Here is a 25,427-nt window from a genome sequence, read left to right as displayed (position 1 = left end):
TCTATAGTCTAGTCTATAGTCTAGTCTATAGTCTAGTCTATAGTCTAGTCTATAGTCTAGTCTATAGTCTAGTCTATAGTCTAGTCTATAGTCTAGTCTATAGTCTAGTCTATAGTCTAGTCTATAGTCTAGTCTATAGTCTAGTCTATAGTCTAGTCTATAGTCTAGTCTATAGTCTAGTCTATAGTCTAGTCTAGTCTAGTCTATAGTCTAGTCTATAGTCTAGTCTATAGTCTAGTCTATAGTCTAGTCTAGTCTATAGTCTAGTCTATAGTCTAGTCTATAGTCTAGTCTATAGTCTAGTCTATAGTCTAGTCTATAGCCTAGTCTATAGTATAGTCTATAGTCTAGTCTATAGTATAGTCTATAGTCTAGTCTATAGTCTAGTCTATAGTCTAGTCTATAGTCTAGTCTATGGTCTAGTCTATAGTCTAGTCTATAGTCTAGTCTATGGTCTAGTCTATAGTCTAGTCTATAGTCTAGTCTATAGTCTAGTCTATAGTCTAGTCTATAGTCTAGTCTATAGTCTAGTCTATAGTCTAGTCTATAGTCTAGTCTATAGTCTAGTCTAGTTAGTCTATAGTCTAGTCTAGTCTAGAATATAGTCTAGTCTCTAGTCTAGAATATAGTCTAGTCTCTAGTCTAGTCTATAGTATAGTCTACAGTCTAGTCTATAGTCTAGTATAGTGAATAGTCTAGGCTATAATATAATTTATAGTCTAGTCTATAGTATAGTATAGTTTAGTTTAATCTAGTCTACTCTAGTCTATAGTATAGTCTATAATCTAGCCATAGTCTAGCCTAAAATTTAGTCTGTTGTCTAGTTTACAGTCTAGTCTATAGTATAATCTATATTATATTCTATAGTTTACACTATAGTCTAGTATATAGTCTTGCCTATAGTATAGTCTATAGCCTTTTCCATAGACTAGTCTATATTCTAGTCAATAGTCTTGTATACAGTCAAAAAATTCCTTTAGGTAACTGATATACATATTAAACGTTCAACAATGCTTTCATTACATTGATATTTTTAAAAACAAAAGCAACAAAAGATAAAATAAACCATAGGGGTCAAATAATGTGACCAAAATATTTAAAAACAACAAAAACACTACAGACACTAGAAACCCCTCAATATGAGAGGAAATACAATTGTTATAAAAATACACATACAACTATTCAAGTATTATTAATTGTAATATTCCCCTCTGATTCTCTTTACAGTTACACAAAAAATCTATCATCAGATAAAATAAATTTAAGTACCTTTCGTGGTGAAGGTGAATTATCTAATTTACAATTGGATGAAGCTGTGCTCACCGAATTATTGGAGTTGCCTTCATGGTTACGTTTAACATCGGCGTGGTGTAATCATGTATCTTTTCGTATAAGCTGGACAAAATTAAAAAGTGTTCCTATAACGCTGGTAAGGCCATAAAATTAATTTTAAAGTATTTTTTTTATGAGAATATATAAAATTTTCTTCAGACTCTAGATGAGGTCAATATAACGGTGGAAACATGTGACCCCACTTCACGTAGTGCAGATAACAAATCACCAAATGGTGTTGGGAGTGGTGGAGGAGGGAGTGCAGGAGGAGGTTCATTACCGCAGGCTCCTCAGGGCAAATATAGTTTTATACATAAAGTTGTTGATGGCATAACCATTATTGTTAATACTGTTAATGTAAAATTTTTAAGTACCGCCTTTACAGCCTCGGTGCAGGTTAGTTATTTGAATGAAATATACATATTTTTGTACAATAACTTATTAATTTCTTCTTTTAATAGATGTCACGCATACGAGTTGAGTCCAAGACTCCCAAATGGGCCAATGGTGATTTACGTTTTACCCGTCTCAAAGACACCCATCGTGGTATTATATTGATATTCAAAGAATTATCATGGCAAACGGTACGCATTGAGGCCAGCTCTACTCAGGATAAATCATTAACACCCCTACGTTTACTTACCAATCATGCACGATGTCGCATAACCATACGAAAACGTTTGTCGGATTGTACTTTATTAGCTTCACGTTTAGTTTTAATTTTAGACGATCTACTGTGGGTGCTAACGGACTCTCAATTGAAAGCAGCTTTACATTTTGTCGATTCGCTGTCGGGTCTTATTAAATCGGCTACGGCGGCAACACAAAAATCAAAAGCTGCCAGAAAATTAGAGGTAGAATTAACTTAAAATGTTGGGAAATATTAAAATTTTATAAATGTTGTCCCTTTAATTTTAGACTCTACCCGAGTATCAGGCCCAATTGGCGCAACAGCAAAATCGCCAAAGTGAATCGTCTCATGCGAATAATCAGCTAAAAATGTTTAATGCTTTCGATGTGAGAGAAACTTCGTATCATTTTTTTAGTCAACGTATTGATTTGCATTTGTGTGATGATGAAGGAGGTGGGTACTATATTAGAGATCTTATAAAATTCGAAATTAAATTACAAAATCCAAGAGGGAATAAAGTCAGTTTAGAGTCAAGAATATAATATGTTTAAATTCTTGACTATAGTCTGTGTATGGTGTGTTTACAGTCAATATTATATTCTGTGTATAGTCGAGACTGTAGTTTGTCCATATTCGAGACTATAGTCTGTCTGTAGTTGGGACTGTAGTCTGTTTATAGTCGAGACTATAATCGGTCTATAGTCGAGACTATAGTCTGACTACAGTTGAGACTATATTCTGTCTATAGTTGAGACTATAGTCTGCCTATAGTTAAGACTATAGTCTGCCTATAGTTGAGACTATAGTCTGTCTATAGTCGTGACTATAGTCTGTATATAGTCGAGACTATAATCTGTCTATAGTCGTGACTATAGTTTGTCTATATTCTCAACTATAGACAGACTGTAGTCTCAGCTATAGTCTGTCTATAGTTGAGACTATAGTTTGTCTATAGTTGAAAATAAAGTCTGCCTATAGTCGAGACTATAATCTGTCCATAGTCGAGACTATAGTCTGTCTGTAGTTGGAACTGTAGTGTGTATATAGTTGAGAATATAGTTTGTCTATAGTCGAGACTATAGTCTGTAGACTATCGTCAAAACTATAGTCTGTTTATAGTCGAGACTATAGTTTGTCTACAGTCTCAACTATAGTCTGCCTATAGTCTCAACTATAGTCTGTCTATAGTCTCAACTATAGTCTGCCTATAGTCTCAACTATAGTCTGCCTATAGTCAAGAGTATAGTCTGTCTATAGCTGAGAATATAGCCCTCCTATAGTCGACACTATTGTCTGTGTTTAGCCGTGACTATAGTTTGTCTATAGTCGAGACTATAGACAGACTGTAATCTCAGCTATAGTCTTTCTATAGTCGAGACCATAGTGTGTCTATAGTCTCAACTATAGTCTGCCTATAGTTTGTCTATAGTTGAGAATATAGTCTGCCTATAGTCGAGACTATAGTCTGCCTATAGTCGAGACTATAGTCTGTCTATAGTCAATACTATATACAAAATGTTTAAACTTCTATTTCAGATGGTCGTTCTACTTATCCAGAATTGGATAAAGGTGGTGCTCTACAAATTTCAGTACAAGCTTTTCAAGTGGATTACTATCCCTATCATTTAGCCAAATCCGATAGATCTCATTGGGCCAAGTATGTTTTACTAAAAACTCCGACACTTTCCCAATAGATATAAAATTCCTTTTACTATTACAGATATAAAGAAGCTTCAGTATCTCCCGCTCTCTGGCTAAAAGAATCGCTCAATGCATTTCGTGAAGCTGTACTAAATCTAAGTCAACCAAATCGTCCTTCCTCTCATGCTCCCCTCGAACGCAGTACACCCAATTCGCCCGTAACTCTAAATCCCTCAGCTTTAGCAACACAATATGCTACCAGTAAAACCACAAATACTTCTTCGACTGGCAGTAGTACACCCACACAAATGGCTAGTAATGTTGGTTCAGGAGCTTCGTCTGGAGGTAGTCATCATAGTCATCATACCCAGCAGCAAAAAACAATACTCGATAATTTATCGAAATTAATGTCTTCTTGTGTGATATTACGTATCGAGGATTTTCAGTTGTATCGTGTAACGACATCGGGTAAAAAACAAATGCCCAAAGAGTTTGTATCAGGTAAGCTGGCAAATATGTATATTTACAACATCATACCTCTAGCTAATTATATTGTAAAGAAAAAATCTTTGTTTTAAACTATGTGCTAAATGACTTATTAACAAATGTCTTTACATTCAACTACACATTCATATATTGTCACCTGTATACTAATAATTGTATGATAATTTCTATTTCCATTATTTCTTCTATTCTGTATATTTTTATGGCTTTTTTCTCTCAACTCGCCCATTAATATTTTTTATTCCCCATGCTTCACATACATACATATATGTTTGCGTACAAATAAAAAAAACTACAATATTTATGCGCTTAAATAAACCTGCTGACATTTTTCTGTTTTGCAAAAATATTTATTGACATTTTATGTCATAATTTAAACAACAATTTATGTCAACGTCCACGGTATCGTTCTAATGCTTCGTTTATATAAAAAAATATATATAAAAACAAAAATAAAAAAAAAACTAAAATTGCATTTATAGCACAACATAAAAGGAAAATAAAACCAGGTGATTTGCATATTTTAGTTCTTTGTCTCTTACTAGTAATAGTCTATTTTTAAATTTTTTGTAGAAAATTTTTTTTTGCAAAAAACTTAACTGTATTGCATGCAATTTTTATCTTGTTATTTTATTTTAAATGCATTTAAATTCTTGTTTTTTACATGTTTTTGAATATAATTAAGTTTTTCTCTGGTTAGAAAATTATCATAGGGTTTTTTTAAGCTTTGTTACAACGATATGAACAGGACACATGGAAAATTAAACAGAAAAGCTTTGCTTATCAGATTTCACATTATTTAAGGCTTACAGTTGTAGTCTATTAGAGTTCAAATAAAACTTTGTATGACTTGGAAGTGGAAATCCTCTTTGTATTTTATTAAAAATAGCAAATACGTTACTAACATTTTTGCTTTTTATCATCAAAGACCTCTTTATCATAAAAACTGAACTTCAACTGGATGAGAAGAGAATTAGAACTGGAGTATAATCTGATATAAATGAGTATGAAAATAGACTAAAACTGAACTAGAACTGAATTATAACTGAACTAGAACTGAAACTGGAACTGAAACTAGAACTGAACTAGACTGAACCTAGAACTGAACGAGACTGAACTAGACTAGAACTGAACTGAACTAGAACTGAACTAGAACTGAACTAGAACTGAACTAGAACTGAACTAGAACTGAACTAGAACTGAACTAGAACTGAACTAGAACTGAACTAGAACTGAACTAGAACTGAACTAGAACTGAACTAGAACTGAACTAGAACTGAACTAGAACTGAACTAGAACTGAACTAGAACTGAACGAGAACTGAACTAGAACTGAACTAGAACTGAACTGAACTGAACTAGAACTGAACTAGAACTGAACTAGAACTGACTAGGAACTAGAAACTGAACTAGAACTGACTAGAACTGAACTAGAACTGAAACTAGAACTGAACTAAACTGAACTAGAACTGAACTAGAACTGAACTAGAACCTGAACTAAACTGACTAGAACTGACTAGAACTGAACTAGAACTGAACTAGAACTGAACTAGAACTGAACTAGAACTGAACTAGAACTGAACTAGAACTGAACTAGAACTGAACTAGAACTGAACTAGAACTGAACTAGAACTGAACTAGAACTGAACTAGAACTGAACTAGAACTGAACTAGAACTGAACTAGAACTGAACTAGAACTGAACTAGAACTGAACTAGAACTGAACTAGAACTGAACTAGAACTGAACTAGAACTGAACTAGAACTGAACTAGAACTGAACTAGAACTGAACTAGAACTGAACTAGAACTGAACTAGAACTGAACTAAACTGAACTAGAACTGAACTAGAACTGAACTAGAACTGAACTAGAACTGAACTAGAACTGAACTAGAACTGAACTAGAAACTGAACTAGAACTGAACTAGAACTGAACTAGAACTGAACTAGAACTGAATTAGAACTGAACTAGAACTGAACTAGAACTGAACTAGAAACTGAACTAGAACTGAACTAGAACTGAACTAGAACTGAACTAGAACTGAACTAGAACTGAACTAGAACTGAACTAGAACTGAACTAGAACTGAACTAGAACTGAACTGAACTAGAACTGAACTAGAACTGAACTAGAACTGAACTAGAACTGAACTAGAACTGAACTAGAACTGAACTAGAACTGAACTAGAACTGAACTAGAACTGAACTAGAACTGAACTAGAACTGAACTAGAACTGAACTAGAACTGAACTAGAACTGAACTAGAACTGAACTAGAACTGAACTAGAACTGAACTAGAACTGAACTAGAACTGAACTAGAACTGAACTAGAACTGAACTAGAACTGAACTAGAACTGAACTAGAACTGAACTAGAACTGAACTAGAACTGAACTAGAACTGAACTAGAACTGAACTAGAACTGAACTAGAACTGAACTAGAACTGAACTAGAACTGAACTAGAACTGAACTAGAACTGAACTAGAACTGAACTAGAACTGAACTAGAACTGAACTAGAACTGAACTAGAACTGAACTAGAACTGAACTAGAACTGAACTAGAACTGAACTAGAACTGAACTAGAACTGAACTAGAACTGAACTAGAACTGAACTAGAACTGAACTAGAACTGAACTAGAACTGAACTAGAACTGAACTAGAACTGAACTAGAACTGAACTAGAACTGAACTAGAACTGAACTAGAACTGAACTAGAACTGAACTAGAAACTGAACTAGAACTGAACTAGAACTGAACTAGAACTGAACTAGAACTGAACTAGAACGAACTAGAACTGAACTAGAACTGAACTAGAACTGAACTAGAACTGAACTAGAACTGAACTAGAACTGAACTGAACTGAACTAGAACTGAACTAGAACTGAACTAGAACTGAACTAGAAACTGAACTAGAACTGAACTAGAACTGAACTAGAACTGAACTAGAACTGAACTAGAACTGAAACTAGAACTGAACTAGAACTGAACTAGAACTGAACTAGAACTGAACTAGAACTGAACTAGAACTGAACTAGAACTGAACTAGAACTGAACTAGAAACTGAACTAGAACTGAACTAGAACTGAACTAGAACTGAACTAGAACTGAAAGAGAACTGAACTAGAACTGAACTAGAACTGAACTAGAACTGAACTAGAACTGAACTAGAACTGAACTAGAACTGAACTAGAATGAACTAGAACTGAACTAGAACTGAAACTAGAACTGAACTAGAACTGAACTAGAACTGAACTAGAACTGAACTAGAAATGAACTAGAACTGAACTAGAACTGAACTAGAACTGAACTAGAACTGAACTAGAACTGAACTAGAACTGAACTAGAACTGAACTAGAACTGAATAGAACTGAACTAGAACTGAACTAAACTGACTAGAACTGAACTAGAACTGAACTAGAAACTGAACTAGAACTGAACTAGAACTGAACTAGAACTGAACTAGAACTGAACTAGAACTGAACTAGAACTGAACTAGAACTGAACTAGAACTGAACTAGAACTGAACTAGAACTGAACTAGAACTGAACTAGAACTGAACTAGAACTGAACTAGAACTGAACTAGAAATGAACTAGAACTGAACTAGAACTGAACTAGAAACTGAACTAGAACTGAACTAGAACTGAACTAGAACTGAACTAGAACTGAACTAGAACTGAACTAGACTGAACTAGAACTGAACTAGAACTGAACTAGAACTGAACTAGAACTGAACTAGAACTGAACTAGAACTGAACTAGAACTGAACTAGAACTGAACTAGAACTGAACTAGAACTGAACTAGAAACTGAACTAGAACTGAACTAGAACTGAACTAGAACTGAAACTAGAACTGAACTAGAACTGAACTAGAACTGAACTAGAACTGAACTAGAACTGAACTAGAACTGAACTAGAACTGAACTAGAACTGAACTAGAACTGAACTAGAACTGAACTAGAAACTGAACTAGAACTGAACTAGAACTGAACTAGAACTGAACTAGAACTGAACTAGAACTGAACTAGAACTGAACTAGAACTGAAACTGAAAGAACTGAACTAGAACTGAACTAGAACTGAACTAGAACTGAACTAGAACTGAACTAGAACTGAACTAGAAACTGCTGAACTAGAACTGAACTAGAACTGAACTAGAACTGAACTAGAACTGAACTAGAACTGAACTAGAAACTGAACTAGAACTGAACTAGAACTGAACTAGAACTGAACTAGAACTGAACTAGAACTGAACTAGAACTGAACTAGAACTGAACTAGAACTGAACTAGAACTGAACTAGAACTGAACTAGAAAGACTGAACTAGAACTGAACTAGAACTGAACTAGAACTGAACTAGAACTGAACTAGAACTGAACTAGAACTGAACTAGAACTGAACTAGAACTGAACTAGAACTGAACTAGAACTGAACTAGAACTGAACTAGAACTGAACTAGAACTGAACTAGAACTGAACTAGAACTGAACTAGAACTGAACTAGAACTGAACTAGAACTGAACTAGAACTGAACTAGAACTGAACTAGAACTGAACTAGAACTGAACTAGAACTGAACTAGAACGAACTAGAACTGAACTAGAACTGAACTAGAACTGAACTAGAACTGAAACTAGAACTGAACTAGAACTGAACTAGAACTGAACTAGAACTGAACTAGAACTGAACTAGAACTGAACTAGAACTGAACTAGAACTGAACTAGAACTGAACGAACTGAACTAGAACTGAACTAGAACTGAACTAGAACTGAACTAGAAGAACTAGAACTGAACTAGAAGAACTAGAACTGAACTAGAACTGAACTAGAATGAACTAGAACTGAACTAGAACTGAACTAGAACTGAACTAGAACTGAACTAGAACTGAACTAGAACTGAACTAGAACTGAACTAGAACTGAACTAGAACTGAACTAGAACTTAACTAGAACACTAGAACTGAACTAGAACTGAACTAGAACTGAACTAGAACTGAACTAGAACTGAACTAGAACTGAACTAGAACTGAACTAGAACTGAACTAGAAGAACTAGAACTGAACTAGAACTGAACTAGAACTGAACTAGAACTGAACTAGAACTGAACTAGAACTGAACTAGAACTGAACTAGAACTGAACTAGAACTGAACTAGAACTGAACTAGAACTGAACTAGAACTGAAAACTGGAACTGAACTAGAACTGAACTAGAACTGAACTAGAAGAACTAGAACTGAACTAGAACTGAACTTGAACTGAACTAGAACTGAACTAGAACTGAACTAGAACTGAACTAGAACTGAACTAGAACTGAACTAGAACTGAACTAGAACTGAACTAGAACTGAACTAGAACTGAACTAGAACTGAACTAGAACTGAACTAGAACTGAACTAGAACTGAACTAGAACTGAACTAGAACTGAACTAGAACTGAACTAGAACTGAACTAGAACTGAACTAGAACTGAACTGGAACTGAACTAGAACTGAACTAGAACTGAACTAGAACTGAACTAGAACTGAACTAGAACTGAACTAGAACTGAACTAGAACTGAACTAGAACTGAACTAGAACTGAACTAGAACTGAACTAGAACTGAACTAGAACTGAACTAGAACTGAACTAGAACTGAACTAGAACTGAACTAGAACTGAACTAGAACTGAACTAGAACTGAACTAGAACTGAACTAGAACTGAACTAGAACTGAACTAGAACTGAACTAGAACTGAACTAGAACTGAACTAGAACTGAACTAAAACTGAACTAGAATTGAACTAGAATTGAACTAGAACTGAACTAGAACTGAACTAGAACTGAACTAGAACTGAACTAGAACTGAACTAGAACTGAACTAGAACTGAACTAGAACTGAACTAGAACTAGAACTGAACTAGAACTGAACTAGAACTGAACTAGAACTGAACTAAAACTGAACTAGAATTGAACTAGAACAAATTTTAAAATATTTTCAATGTAGTTTTCGAAATACTTTATATCTTCTTTGAGCCCGATTTTATAAATTTTCCATTTTCTAATAAAAAATAAATTAAAATATTTAGCAATTTATTTAGCAAAGTTTTACAATGAAGTTGCGGAGCATACTATTGTAATGTTTGGAAATAATTGGAAAATTTAACTTATATATATTTGAACATTTTTAGTTGTCAATTATGTAGCAAGAAGTGTTTTAATGTTTCTATACGTTATAAATATTCAAATTGAATGTTAATTCGTTCCAAAAAAACTTTCAATTAACACTAAAATACTTTAATTTTTCAGGTGACAAAGACCGTTATTCATTTCCAGCCGAAATGCCCATTTTACATGCAGAATTTACATATTTTTATTATCCTGGAGATTTTATATTTCCTCGTAAGTATATGACTATAACAACAAGTAATTAGTAGCGATATTGAACTTCTCCTTATACTTTACACTTGCTTAATGATGTCTCTTCTATAGTGCCCCCGTCCAAGGTGTTTGTACACATCAATCCACTCCAAGTACACTTTGATCTCTGTTCTATACTGTGGCTCAATTCATTTGCATTGAATTTGCACGAGAGCTATTACGTACCAGTATTGCAGCGGTATCACCGACAAGTTCGGCTGCCGTTGGTTCGCCGTCCACCATTGGATCGCATGGTTCCCAGTCGACAACATTAAAGGGATCATCCAAATTATCCTTGTACAATGAACCTGAAAACGAACCCAGTCTAATGTATATGGATGTTAAAGTTGAAGCTATTATGCCTCGCATTGTTATCGAATCGAGTGTGGAGACACCGAATCAAAGGATCGTCCCAAAATGATGCAGATACAAATATCACGCTTCGCTTTAACCAATATACGTGAAATGGGTTCATCTCGTGCAGATTTGGCACAAGCTTTACATTCCTTACAGGAAGGTTCTTTAGTATTTGGTACTGGATTTCCTTCAGCCGCCGGTGACATGTGCATAGTTACGGATCGTATTTTATCGCATGTGGCCGCTACAGATGTGGGAACGGCGGCCGAAGCAGCCGGAAATAATGGCAATGGTGGTGTTGGTAGCGGACAACGTTCTTCAATACCCAAATCATCTTCCTTACAATGTCTGTCACGTTATGCTATGTGGTCTGAGCCTCGAGATGTTTGGTGCATAAAACTAGATCCCGTTTGGATAGATTTTCTGGGTGCTCGTTCTCTGGGCGCCCACAAATCCATACCATTCGTGGATGCTGTACCCATTACGTTGTGGTTGCATTCCGGTTCGGGCACTACAGCCTCCGCCGGTAGCCAAAGTAACGCTGGTAGTCGTAAGGGCAGTAGTGGTGATTCAAATTCAATGGCTTCCACCACTAAGGCGGGCAGTGCTTCCATCGAAACGAATATCAATCGTTTGGACTATGCGAATAGTAATACAAAATTACCTAGAAATCCTTTTCTGGATAGTGAAGAGGACATAAATGTGGAACGTAAATCCCAAACATCTTCGGAGGCTGCAGAACGTACAGCTGATTTGCATGCCATTGCTCATATTTCAAATTTAGTTAGTGTACAAATTGATCATTACCAATTGTTGTTCTATTGCGCATGGCTGAAGAGTTTAATGAAATGTCAACATTTTTATCGCTGGATGCGGAAAGAATATTGCAAAAGGTTTGATGAACTTATAAGAATATTTAATTATTACTTTTTATTATACAATTACTTCAATTTGTTGTAAAATAATTTTTATATTTTTTTGTTTCATTTAGCAAATACAAAAAAATCTTTAATATTCGGTTGTGTTATACCACAAATTGAAGTGACTTTTGTTATGCCTTCTCCTACACCTGGTAAGGAATCAAGTGGTGGTGATGCTGAAAGTGTCTTACCTGATTCAGCTAGTTTGGGTGATGATTTACTTATAAATAGTAAGAGTGTTATTTTGTTTTACTTTTTTCATTTTTCATTTCTTTCTTTGTTTCTCCTCTTTTAATTTTTTTCTCCGAATCTTTTCATAATTTTCTTAGAATCCATAGTTTTTCATTTTAATAATATTATTTGTCTAAAATGTTATTCACCCTATTTTTCTTATTTCGAATCTCGATGTTGTTTCCTTAAGTTTATTGCACCCATATATTAAATTATTATATTAATTTAATAACATTTGGCATGTTTAATAATACTTTTTAATTTTCTTCTTTTTTTTTGGAAGTAGTAGTTCTATGTTAACATTTAATTTTATTATATTAGGATTATATTAGTATTTGTGGTTAATTTAGTTGAAAAGGATTTTTTATTTGGCAAAATTTTGCTACATTAGTTAAAACATTTTCTAGATCAGCTCCAGTTCCAGTTTAGTTCCAATTCAGTTCTAGTTCAGTTTAAGTTTAGTTCTGGTTCAGTTCTAGTTCAGTTTAAGTTTAGTTCTGGTTCAGTTCTAGTTCTAGTTCTGTTTAAGTTTAGTTCTAGTTCAGTTCTAGTTCAGTTCTAGTTCAGTTCTAGTTCAGTTCTAGTTCAGTTATAGTTCAGTTCTAGTTCAGTTCTAGCTCAGTTCTAGTCAGTTCTATGTTCAGTTCCAGTTCAGTTCTAGTTCAGTTCAGTTTAGTTCTCTAGTTCTAGTTCAGTTCTAGTTCAGTTCTAGTTCAGTTCAAGTTTAGTTTCTAGTTTCTTTCAGTTCAGTTCTAGTTCAGTTCTAGTTCAGTTCTAGTTTCAGTTCTAGTTCAGTTCTAGTTCAGTTCTAGTTCAGTTCTAGTTCAGTTCTAGTTCAGTTATAGTTCAGTTCTAGTTCAGTTCTAGTTCAGTTCAGTTCTAGTTCAGTTCTAGTTCAGTTCTAGTTCAGTTCTAGTTCAGTTCTAATGCGTTCTAGTTCTAGTTCAGTTCTAGTTCAGTTCTAGTTCAGTTCTAGTTCAGTTCTAGTTCAGTTCTAGTTCAGTTCTAGTTCAGTTCTAGTTCGTTCTAGTTCAGTTCTAGTTCAGTTCTAGTTTCAGTTCTAGTTCAGTTCTAGTTCAGTTCTAGTTCAGTTCTAGTTCAGTTCTAGTTCAGTTCTCTAGTTCATTCTAGTTCATTCTAGTTCAGTTCTAGTTCAGTTCTAGTTCAGTTCTAGTTCAGTTCTAGTTCAGTTCTAGTTCAGTTCTAGGTCAGTTCTAGTTCAGTTCTAGTTCAGTTCTAGTTCAGTTCTAGTTCAGTTTCTAGTTCAGTTCTAGTTCAGTTCTAGTTCAGTTCTAGTTCAGTTCTAGTTCAGTTCTAGTCAGTTCTAGTTCAGTTCTAGTTCAGTTCTAGTTCAGTTCTAGTTCAGTTCTAGTTCAGTTCTAGTTCAGTTCTAGTTCAGTTTCTAGTTCAGTTCTAGTTCAGTTCTAGTTCAGTTCTAGTTCAGTTCTAGTTCAGTTCTAGTTCAGTTCTAGTTCAGTTCTAGTTCAGTTCTAGTTCAGTTCTAGTTCAGTTCTAGTTCAGTTTCTAGTTCAGTTCTAGTCAGTTCTAGTTCAGTTCTAGTTCAGTTCTAGTTCAGTTCTAGTTCAGTTCTAGTTCAGTTCTAGTTCAGTTCTAGTTCAGTTCTAGTTCATTCTAGTTCAGTTCTAGTTCAGTTCTAGTTCAGTTCTAGTTCAGTTCTAGTTCAGTTCTAGTTCAGTTCTAGTTCAGTTCTAGTTCAGTTCTAGTTCAGTTCATCAGTTCAGTTCAGTTCTAGTTTAGTTAGTTCAGTTCTAGTTCAGTTCTAGTTCAGTTCTAGTTCAGTTCTAGTTCAGTTTCTAGTTCAGTTCTAGTTCAGTTCTAGTTCAGTTCTAGTTCAGTTCTAGTTCAGTTCTAGTTCAGTTCGTGTTCAGTTCTAGTTCAGTTCTAGTTCAGTTCTAGTTCAGTTCAGTTCTAGTTTCAGTTCTAGTTCAGTTCTAGTTCAGTTCTAGTTCAGTTCTAGTTCAGTTCTATTCAGTTCTAGTTCAGTTCTAGTTCAGTTCTAGTTCAGTTCTAGTTCAGTTCTAGTTCAGTTCTAGTTCAGTTTCTAGTTCAGTTCTAGTTCAGTTCTAGTTCAGTTCTAGTTCAGTTCTAGTTCAGTTCTAGTTCAGTTTCAGTTCAGTTCGTTCTAGTTCAGTTCTAGTTCAGTTCAGTTCTAGTTCATTCTAGTTCAGTTCTAGTTCAGTTCTAGTTTCAGTTCTAGTTCAGTTCTAGTTCAGTTCTAGTTCAGTCTATTTCAGTTCTAGTTCAGTTCGTTCATTCTAGTTCAGTTCTAGGTCAGTTCTAGTTCAGTTCTAGTTCAGTTCTAGTTCAGTTCTAGTTCAGTTCTAGTTCAGTTCTAGTTCAGTTAGTTCTAGTTCAGTTCTAGTTCAGTTCTAGTTCAGTTCTAGTTCAGTTCTAGTTCAGTTCTAGTTCAGTTCTAGTTCAGTTCTAGTTCAGTTCTAGTTTCAGTTCTAGTTCAGTTCTAGTTTCAGTTCTAGTTCAGTTCTAGTTCAGTTCTTAGTTCGAGTTCAGTTCTAGTTCAGTTCTAGTTCAGTTCTAGTTCAGTTCTAGTTCAGTTCTAGTTCAGTTCTAGTTCAGTTCTAGTTCAGTTCTAGTTCAGTTCTAGTTCATTTCTAGTTTCAGTTCTAGTTCAGTTCTAGTTCAGTTCTAGTTCAGTTCTAGTTCAGTTCTAGTTCAGTTCTAGTTCAGTTCTAGTTCAGTTCTAGTTCAGTTCTAGTTCAGTTCTAGTTCAGTTCTAGTTCAGTTCTAGTTCAGTTCTAGTTCAGTTCTAGTTCAGTTCTAGTTCAGTTCTAGTTCAGTTCTAGTTCAGTTCTAGTTCAGTTCTAGTTCAGTTCTAGTTCAGTTCTAGTTCAGTTCTAGTTCAGTTCTAGTTCAGTTCTAGTTCAGTTCTAGTTCAGTTCTAGTTCAGTTAGTTCTAGTTCTAGTTCAGTTCTAGTTCAGTTCTAGTTCAGTTCTAGTTCAGTTCTAGTTCAGTTCTAGTTCAGTTCTAGTTCAGTTCTAGTTCAGTTCTAGTTCAGTTTCTAGTTCAGTTCTAGTTCAGTTCTAGTTCAGTTCTAGTTCAGTTCTAGTTCAGTTCTAGTTCAGTTCTAGTTCAGTTCTAGTTCAGTTCTAGTTCAGTCTAGTTCAGTTCTAGTTCAGTTCTAGTTCAGTTCTAGTTCAGTTCTAGTTCAGTTCTAGTTCAGTTCTAGTTCAGTTCTAGTTCAGTTCTAGTTCAGTTCTAGTTCAGTTCTAGTTCAGTTCTAGTTCAGTTCTAGTTCAGTTCTAGTTCAGTTCTAGTTCAGTTCTAGTTCAGTTCTAGTTCAGTTCTAGTTCAGTTCTAGTTCAGTTCTAGTTCAGTTCTAGTTCAGTTCAGTTCTAGTTCAGTTCTAGTTCAGTTCTAGTTCAGTTCTAGTTCAGTTCTAGTTCAGTTCTAGTTCAGTTCTAGTTCAGTTCTAGTTCATTTCTAGTTCAGTTCTAGTTCAGTTTCTAGTTCGTTCTAGTTTCTAGTTCAGTTCTAGTTCAGTTCTAGTTCAGTTCTAGTTCAGTTCTAGTTCAGTTCTAGTTCAGTTCTAGTTCAGTTCTAGTTCAGTTCTAGTTCAGTTTCTAGTTCAGTTCTAGTTTCAGTTCTAGTTTCAGTTCTAGTTCAGTTCTAGTTCAGTTCTAGTTCAGCAGTTTCGAGTTCAGTTCTAGTTCAGTTCTAGTTCAGTTCTAGTTCAGTTCTAGTTCAGTTCTAGTTCAGTTCTAGTTCAGTTCTAGTTCAGTTCTAGTTCAGTTCTAGTTCAGTTCTAGTTCAGTTCTAGTTCAGTTCTAGTTCAGTTCTAGTTCAGTTCTAGTTCAGTTCTAGTTCAGTTCTAGTTCAGTTCTAGTTTCAGTTCTAGTCAGTTCAGTTCTAGTTCAGTTCTAGTTCATTCTAGTTCAGTTCTAGTTCAGTTCTAGTTCAGTTCTAGTTTCAGTTCTAGTTCAGTTCTAGTTCAGTTCTAGTTCAGTTCTAGTTCAGTTCTAGTTCAGTTCTAGTTCAGTTCTAGTTCAGTTCTAGTTCAGTTCTAGTTCAGTTCTAGTTCAGTTCTAGTTCAGTTCTAGTTCAGTTCTAGTTCAGTTCTAGTTCAGTTCTAGTTCAGTTCTAGTTCAGTTCTAGTTCAGTTCTAGTTCAATTCTAGTTCAGTTCTAGTTCAGTTCTAGTTCAGTTCTAGTTCAGTGCTAGTTCAGTTCTAATTCAGTTCTAGTTCAGTTTAGTTCAGTTCTAGTTCAGTTCTAGTTCTTTCTAGTTCAGTTCAGTTCTAGTTTCAGTTCTAGTTCAGTTTCTAGTTTCATTTCTAGTTCAGTTCTAGTTCAGTTCTAGTTCAGTTCTAGTTCTTCTAGTTCAGTTCTAGTTCAGTTCTAGTTTCAGTTCTAGTTCAGTTCTAGTTCAGTTCTAGTTCAGTTCTAGTTCAGTTCTAGTTCAGTTCTAGTTCAGTTCTAGTTCAGTTCTTTTCAATTCTAGTTCAGTTCTAGTTCAGTTCTAGTTCAGTTCTAGTTCAGTTCTAGTTTCAATTCTAGTTCAGTTCTAGTTCAGTTCTAGTTCAGTTCTAGTTCACTTCGTGTTCAGTAGTTCACTTCTTGTTCAGTTTGTAGTTCAGTTTTAGTTCAGTTATAGTTCTGTTTTTGTTCAGTTCTAGTTCAGTTGTAGTTCAGTTGAGGTTGCTTTGTTCAGAAACCTAGTAATCATTAAAAGGAAGATTATAGAAAATGTTTACAGTTCAGTGACTTCGTACTCATACATACATATGTAAGTATGACTTTGAAGTTTCATATTAGAGGAGCTTCGCAAAAAAAAGATAATGTTCAAAATTGTTTAACATTATAATTTTGATTAAATTTAATTTTTTTTTGTAGCAGTTTTGTTACTTTTTGAGCAAATTTTATCAGACTTCTTTTTAGAGACTATTTTACGTCCTTTATTTCTTTAATTTAGGTTTTGTTAATATGTATTATTTTATTCTTTTTATAATTTTAAATATTAACCATTTTTTATATTTATTTTATTCAAAATAGTAATTAATTGTGGCACTAGGTAGAGTAGTCATTAATAAAATACAAATAAAATAGTGGTGATCAGGATGGGACAACTATTTCTAGATCACCACATGCTTAAAACTCACACTAACAAAATAAATCAATACTTGATCTTTAATCACGCTCTCAACATATCCAAATGTAAAATATGATTAAACAGCAACAAAAATTGTATATTAAACCACTGTTTTAGGTACAAATATGACATGGCCAACACCACCATTAGATCAAATAAAAGCAATACATTCGGTAGTGTAGAAACACCATCGCCGGTAACAAATGAAGCACCGCCCTATGATAATGGTATACATTTATCAAATCCAAATACACATGGGTAAGAAATAGATAATGAGAATTGTAAAATGTAGTTAAGGAAATTTCAAGATTATTATTATTTTTATTTTTATAGTGAATCTCGTTAATATTTTTATGTTATTATTTTTTTTTTACAAATTCAGATACAATGTTCAAATACAAAGTTCATCTACGATGGCATCTTCTACAACTAGTCAAACCTCTTCAACAAAACCAGATACTGGAGTATTTACCCAATCGGTAACGTCTTCCATATCAAAAAGTTATAGATCAACGAGAAACTCAACTAGTGATGCTCCCAGTATAACGAAGGAAATCAATTCGGGTATGTATTTTTTTTTATATTTTTCAATTTGAAAAAATATTTTAATATTTCATAAATATTGTTTCCAGGTCTCATGTCCATGAAAAAAGGTTTCTCCAGTTTTATGACCTCCATTGATTCAGCCATTACCTCAAGGGCTCCTAATGACGATATGAGTGATACTTTCTCCATACAAAGTGATATTAGTTCAGATTCGGAAAATTTTGCCATTGTTATGGGTGATGATAAGACAATGGACTGTATAGATGTTATGTTTCGTTTAAATCCTTTTACCAATGATGGTACGATAAAGGCATCACCAGTAGAAGTGGCCAGTGAAGTTTATGAAGAACCCATTAAAACAAATCTTAGTTCTCCCTCAGAACCCTCAGAGGCCAGTACGTGGCGGAGAAGAGATTTAGTTTCAATGGTTACTTTTAGGTAAGAAAGTATACATTTCCAATATTTAATTAAAAATCTTCTTATTTAATTTTTATTTTCGTTTTAAGATTAACTACCGTTGAAGTAATTAGACAACAAGAGGGCAATAATTCCACATTACGTGTTCAAGTGGCTGCCATACAATGCGATGAATGTGGTGCCATACCATGGGATGAATTACAGGTTAGTAAAAATTCTATAGTTTCTGTTTATTCTTCTTTTGTTTTCATGTTTCTGTTTACTTTACTTAACTTTCTTACTTTTATGTTTTATTTTGTTGTTTCTGTTTTACTGGCGAACAAAGAAATTGTTAATGATTTTTGGTTACATTTTGTTTAAATTGTAAATAACAAAAAATAAACCATTAATTTCATTTTATTAAATTTTTTATATAAAAATATAAATGTTTTGCTTAAAAATAAAAAAATAAATAAAACGATTTGCATGTTTTAAACAAATTCTCTTTCTTAATTGTTCTTTCTCTCTCAACTCTGCTATACTATTTGCTAAGACAAGTAAGAAAATTATTTAAACAAAAAAGTACGAAAGCTACCTAAATATTCTTCCTATTCCAAAGTCTTAAATTTATGATTAAGGAGATTAAAATAGAACTGAATTAGAGCTGAACTAGAACTGAACTAGAACTGAACTAGAACTGAACTAGAACTGAACTAGAACTGAACTAGAACTGAACTAGAACTGAACTAGAACTGAACTAGAACTGAACTAGAACTGAACTAGAACTGAACTAGAACTGAACTAGAACTGAACTAATGAACTAGAACTGAACTAGAACTGAACTAGAACTGAACTAGAACTGAACTAGAACTGAACTAGTACTGAACTAGAACTGAACTAGGACTGAACTAGAACTGAACTAGAACTGAACTAGAACTGAACTAGAACTGAACTAGAACTGAACTAGAACTGAACTAGAACTGAACTAGAACTGAACTAGAACTGAACTAGAACTGAACTAGAACTGAACTAGAACTGAACTAGAACTGAACTAGAACTGAACTAGAACTGAACTAGAACTGAACTACAACTGAACTACAACTGAACTACAACTGAACTACAACTGAACTAGAACTGAACTAGAACTGAACTAGAACTGAACTAGAACTGAACTAGAACTGAACTAGAACTGAACTAGAACTGAACTAGAACTGAACTAGAACTGAACTAGAACTGAACTAGAACTGAACTAGAACTGAACTAGAACTGAACTAGAACTGAACTAGAACTGAACTAGAACTGAACTAGAACTGAACTAGAACTGAACTAGAACTGAACTAGAACTGAACTAGAACTGAACTAGAACTTGAACTAGAACTGAACTAGAACTGAACTAGAACTGAACTAGAACTGAACTAGAACTGAACTAGAACTGAACACTGAACTAGAACTGAACTAGAACTGAACTAGAACTGAACTAGAACTGAACTAGAAACTGAACTAGAACTGAACTAGACTGAACTAGAACTGAACTAGAACTGAACTAACTGAACTAGAACTGACTAGAAACTGAACTAGAACTGAACTAGAACTGAACTAGAACTGAACTAGAACTGAACTAGAACTGAACTAGAACTGAACTAGAATACTGAACTAGAACTGAACTAGAACTGACTAGAACTGAACTAGAACTGAACTAGAACTGAACTAGAACTGAACTAGAACTGAACTAGAACTGAACTAGAACTGAACTAGAACTGAACTAGAACTGAACTAGAACTGAACTAGAACTGAACTAGAACTGAACTGAACTGAACTAGAACTGAACTAGAACTGAACTAGAACTAAACTAGAACTGAACTAGAACTGAACTAGAACTGAACTAGAACTGAACTAGAACTGAACTAGAACTGAACTAGAACTGAACTAGAACTGAACTTGAACTGAACTAGAACTGGAACTAGAACTGAACTAGAACTAGAACTGAACTAGAACTAACTAGAAATTCAAACAGACGATATTGAAACCTAAGAATATAAATCTGTTGAAGAATGTTCAAATCAAAGACTCATCATAAATTTTCTTACTTGTTTTGCAATAACAAATATTTCTCTTTTAATAATAAATAAAATAAAACAATTTGTAAAAAAATACTCTTTTTAAAATTTATAAAAAAATCTATTAATAATTGTTAAATATACAAAAAATATATAAACAAAATGTTATGTTTTTTTTATGTTTAATTTGTTTTTCTCTTTCTCTCTCCTTTTTTTAAACATATAAATATAAACATGTAACGAATTAAAACTAAATTTACTTTCATAAAAATTACATATAAACTATTCGAAAAATCTCAATGTGTGCCTATTTTGACAAAAAAATTAAAAAATAAATTGTTTTTTGTTTATTGTGTATATTTTTTCTTTCTTCTATTATTATTTTTTTAATTCTTATCACTCTACAAAATTATTAAAATACAATTTGTAAAATATTCAATATATTTTTTTTTCAATGTTCGTAAATTTGTTTTAACACTACTACAACAACAACAATAACAACTACAACAAATTCATATAAAAAATTAAAAAAAATGAAATTCCAAACAAAAAAAATATTGTGCCTCTTTTTTGACAAAACAAATTTTAAACAGAATGCTCATCAAGCTAACAAGGTATTGAAAAAAATTCTATTACTTATTATTATTATAAATTAAAAACAAAATATTTAATTATTTTGTAAATAAGCAAATTTTTTATTATTTTAATTTATTTTTTACCGTTTTAAAGTTTTATTTTTTGTTTGTTTTATTTTTATGGAATTAATTTGCTGCTTTTTTATATTTTTTTGCATTCTAGTATCTAACAAAGTTTTAAAAAGAATAGCATATTAATTTTACTTTGTAGTTTGTTATGAGTTTTTGAAATATTTTTAACTAAAACGTATATTGCATTTTAAAGGATTAATGTTAGTTATAAACGCATATTATGTAACTGTAAACATTTACATATATCAATACATATATTTTGTATTCATTTTTTTATTTTTAATTTATTTATTTTATTACAAACTATCAAATTTTTATTTATTTGAAATAGAATTAAACAAGAACTAAAGTAGAACTGAACTAGAACTGAGCGAGAACTGAACTAGAACTGAACTAGAACTGAACTAGAACTGAACTAGAACTGAACTAGAACTGAACTAGAACTGAACTAGAACTGAACTGAACTAGAACTGAACTAGAACTGAACTAGAACTGAACTAGAACTGAACTAGAACTGAACTAGAACTAAACTAGAACTGAACTAGAACTGAACTAGAACTGAACTAGAACTGAATTAGAACTGAACTAGAACTGAACTAGAACTGAACTAGAACTGAACTAGAACTGAACTAGAACTGAACTAGAACTGAACTAGAACTGAACTGGAACTGAACTAGAACTGAACTAGAACTGAACTGGAACTGAACTAGAACTGAACTAGAACTGAACTAGAACTGAACTAGAACTAGAACTGAACTAGAACTGAACTAGAACTGAACTAGAACTGAACTAGAACTGAACTAGAACTGAACTAGAACTGAACTAGAACTGAACTAGAACTGAACTAGAACTGAACTAGAACTGAATTAGAACTGAACTAGAACTGAACTAGAACTGAACTAGAACTGAACTAGAACTGAACTAGAACTGAACTAGAACTGAACTAGAACTGAACTAGAACTGAACAAGCAAGAAAGTATAGTCGGGCGTGGCCGACCATATGATACCCTATACCAGTTATGAATATTAAATGTGATTTATTTTTCATAATATCGCATTTATCTTCAATATTCCCTTGTTCCGATACATTTAAGCAATTTATGGATGAAAAACTAATTTTCTGAAAGAGGCTTTATATGGGGGCTAGGGGCAAATATGGACCAAGCCCGATAAAATTTTGTGAATATATTATATTTACATAATATTTTATTGTGCTGAATTTCATCGCGATATTTGTGTTTATAAGTTAATTTGGGACATTCAAGTAATTTTCTGAAGGGACTTTGTATGGGAGCTAGGGTCAAATGGGGCCCGATCTTTATGAAATTTGGCAGGGTTATCAAGACTTCTATAAAACTTAGTTATGCCGTATTTCGATATATCTGTATATTTAACATAATTATGAGCTCAGAAGCCCTTTCGGGGGGTTCTGTTCTATGGGGGCTAGGTGAAATAATGGACCGATTTTAACCATTTTCAATAGGCTTCGTCCTTGGGTCAAATAAAACTTGCGTGCCAAATTTCATCCAATTATCTTGAAAATTGCGACCTGTAGCTTGCGCACAAGGTTTACATGGACAGCCAGCCAGCCAGCCAGCCAGCCAGCCAGACGGACGGACGGACGGACATAGCTTAATCGACTCAGAAAACGATTCTAAGCCGATTGGTATACTTTAAGGTGGGTCTAGGACGAATATTTTTATATGTTACAAACATCAGCACAAATCCAATATACCCTCCCCACTAAAGTGGTGTAGGGTATAACTAGAACTGAACTAGAACTGAACTAGAACTGAACTCGAACTGAACTAGAACTGAACTAGAAACTGAACTAGAACTGAACTAGAACTGAACTAGAACTGAACTAAACTAACTAGAACTGAACTAGAACTGAACTAGAACTGAACTAGAACTGAACTAGAACTGAACTAGAACTGAAACTAGAACTGAACTAGAACTGAACTAGAACTGAACTAGAACTGAACTAGAACTGAACTAGAACTGACTAATGAACTAAACTAGACGAACTAGAACTGAACTAGAACTGAACTAGAACTGAACTAGAACTGAACTAGACTGAACTAGAACTGAACTAGAACTGAACTAGAACTGAACTAGAACTGACTAGAACTGAACTAGAACTGAACTAGAACTGAACTAGAACTGAACTAGAACTGAACTAGAACTGAACTCGAACTGAACTAGAACTGAACTAGAACTGAAGAATTCAGATTTGAGTAAAATGTTCTAAAAACGCAAAGCACCGATCCTTATTAAGGCTCCATTTTTATTTATATGTATATGTTTTTAAATACTTATTAATTTTTTACTACCACACTGTAAATAACGTCACAGTGGGCACTCTTGTCAGAAAACTCAGTTTTTGGAATTTTGGGTTTTTATACAGCAATAAGAAAACTTTTAAAAAGGATTCAGAATATGTATCCTCCAAAGTGAAGGGTACATAAATACCAATATTGCATATACATTATTTTAACCATACAACTGTAGTTCTCCAAAAAAACCCTTAACGCTGTTCTGTCATACATATTTTAAGTTTTTGCTTCTTTAAATTAATTTTTTTTACGCTTTTTATTTAATTTTGTTTATAATTTATTTTAAAATTGGTTAAGTCTAGTTGACAAAATATATATTTTCTAACAAAATCAATCAATAATTTTATAAAATAATAATGATTGAGTTTGTAAACTAATTGGGTAAGATACTGTTTAAACAATTGGCTAAGAAAACATACACATAAACACAATACACACAACTACTTACATACATACATACATATATTTCAACACATAAAATAACATAAATTCATTTAATTGGGTAAAATATTTTATAAAACTTTTCAAAACTAAAATTAGAAAAAAATTTGCACTTTTTTTAATACAAAGCTTTTTAAATTTGTTGTTAGTTTTTTATTTCAATAAATGTGTATGATTGTAGTTTTCTTAATGTGTGAGTGTGTGTTGGTGTATGTTAATATATATATTTTTTGAACATTTCATATCATTTATTTTTTGAGTTTTATTATGAATTCTTTTATAATTTCTAAAGTTTTATTATTTTAATTTCCTTCTAATTTAAATTGAGTTGTTAATTTATGTTCTCTGGCTCTGCTTATGGCTTTAAATGTAGTAGTAAATGAACATTTATATTAAATTTAAAATATAATAATTAGTTTACTTGAAAAGAAACTAATAAATATTTTTACTTTGTTTTTTTATTGTTTTCCTTATTGTTTTTTTTATATGTGCACCTAGAACAAATTTGGTGCCCGTTGCAAGCCTGGAATTTAGCGCCTTATAATCCTGAGGCTCCGCCTTGCATACGTTTACGCTTAGAAGAGACCATAAAAACCGCCCAAGGATGCTACACATGTGGGTGATAAAAAAGTTATACAGAAGTGAGTTGTTTTCATTTTAATTTGTTGGGTTAACGATTTTATTGATTTTTTTTTCCATTTTTATTACAGTGGGTCTCCCATCATGCTGACATACGAGTGAGTGATATTAGTTTGGATTTGTCGATGAGTACGGTTATTGGTTTAGCCGATTTGGCGGAAGATGAAAGTGATATCATCGAATATTTTAACCCTTAAATGTAAGTTGTTTGCTAAATAACTAAATAACTAACTAACTAACTAACTAACTAACTAACTAACTAACTAACTAACTAACTAACTAACTAACTAACTAACGAACTAACTAACTAACTAACTATAACTAACTAACTAACTAACTAACTAACTAACTAACTAACTAACTAACTAACTAACTAACTAACTACTAACTAACTAACTACTAACTAACTAACTAACTAACTAACTAACTAACTAACTAACTAACTAACTAACTAACTAACTAACTAACTAACTAACTACTAACTAACTAACAACTACCTAACTAACTAACTAACTAACTAACTAACTAACTAACTAACTAACTAACTAAACTACTAACTAACTAACTAACTAACTAACCTAACTAACTAACTAACTAACTAACTAACTAACTAACTAACTAACGAACTAACTAACTAACTAACTAACTAACTAACTAACTAACTAACTAACTAACTAACTAACTAACTAACTAACTAACTACTAACTAACTACTAACTAACTAACTAACTAACTAGCTAGCTAGTTAGCTAGTACTAACTAACTACTAACTAACTGACTAACTAACTAACTAACTAACTAACTAACTAATTTCGAATTTAATTTTTCCGTTTTTCAAAAAATTCTAATTTAAAACTTTCAAATTTTATTCCAAATTTTCGAATTTAATTTCAAATTTTCGCATATTCTACTTTATTTTCAGAATTTTGAATGTAAATAAGAAATTTGTATTTAATAATTCCTTAACCAAACATTTCTTTTAGGTAACTGTTGAAAATGTGCGTATAAATTTAATTGAAGATCGACCTCCTGTTAATATTACCTCACCGGGACCAGTGCCCATTAATTTGGCCATCGGTCGTATGCATTTGAAACGTGATAAAACTGGACTTTTACACATACAACCTATAGGTAAGAACAGACCAACAAATCAACGCCCCCAAAACCTTCAAACTTTAA

At 33.0% G+C, this 25,427-nt stretch overlaps 1 protein-coding gene across 1 annotated transcript in view; it reads left to right on the top strand.

Moving 5' to 3' along the window:
- Positions 1-1,187: 1,187 nt before the first annotated feature.
- Positions 1,188-25,427, top strand: part of LOC119609619 (UHRF1-binding protein 1-like) — a gene marked incomplete at its 5' end in the record, with an annotated part of 25,429 nt that continues 1,189 nt past the window's right edge. The window contains 22 exon segments of the mRNA XM_037964463.1: positions 1,188-1,429; positions 1,492-1,728; positions 1,794-2,186; positions 2,251-2,416; positions 3,500-3,620; positions 3,684-4,105; positions 10,384-10,476; positions 10,567-10,665; positions 10,668-10,892; positions 10,895-11,668; positions 11,671-11,743; positions 11,841-12,001; positions 17,245-17,280; positions 17,283-17,385; positions 17,510-17,691; positions 17,760-18,111; positions 18,180-18,294; positions 20,720-20,740; positions 24,109-24,130; positions 24,133-24,251; positions 24,321-24,455; positions 25,232-25,379. Coding sequence (XP_037820391.1) covers positions 1,188-1,429; positions 1,492-1,728; positions 1,794-2,186; positions 2,251-2,416; positions 3,500-3,620; positions 3,684-4,105; positions 10,384-10,476; positions 10,567-10,665; positions 10,668-10,892; positions 10,895-11,668; positions 11,671-11,743; positions 11,841-12,001; positions 17,245-17,280; positions 17,283-17,385; positions 17,510-17,691; positions 17,760-18,111; positions 18,180-18,294; positions 20,720-20,740; positions 24,109-24,130; positions 24,133-24,251; positions 24,321-24,455; positions 25,232-25,379 — 4,239 coding nt within the window.

Source organism: Lucilia sericata, unplaced genomic scaffold (genome assembly GCF_015586225.1).
Source record: "Lucilia sericata isolate MDLA Ls3-8-SP2 unplaced genomic scaffold, ASM1558622v1 Contig001020F_arrow, whole genome shotgun sequence".
NCBI classification, from domain to species: domain Eukaryota; kingdom Metazoa; phylum Arthropoda; class Insecta; order Diptera; family Calliphoridae; genus Lucilia; species Lucilia sericata.
Note: the sequence above shows the minus strand (reverse complement) of the source record. Positions and strands in the feature narration are given on the sequence as shown.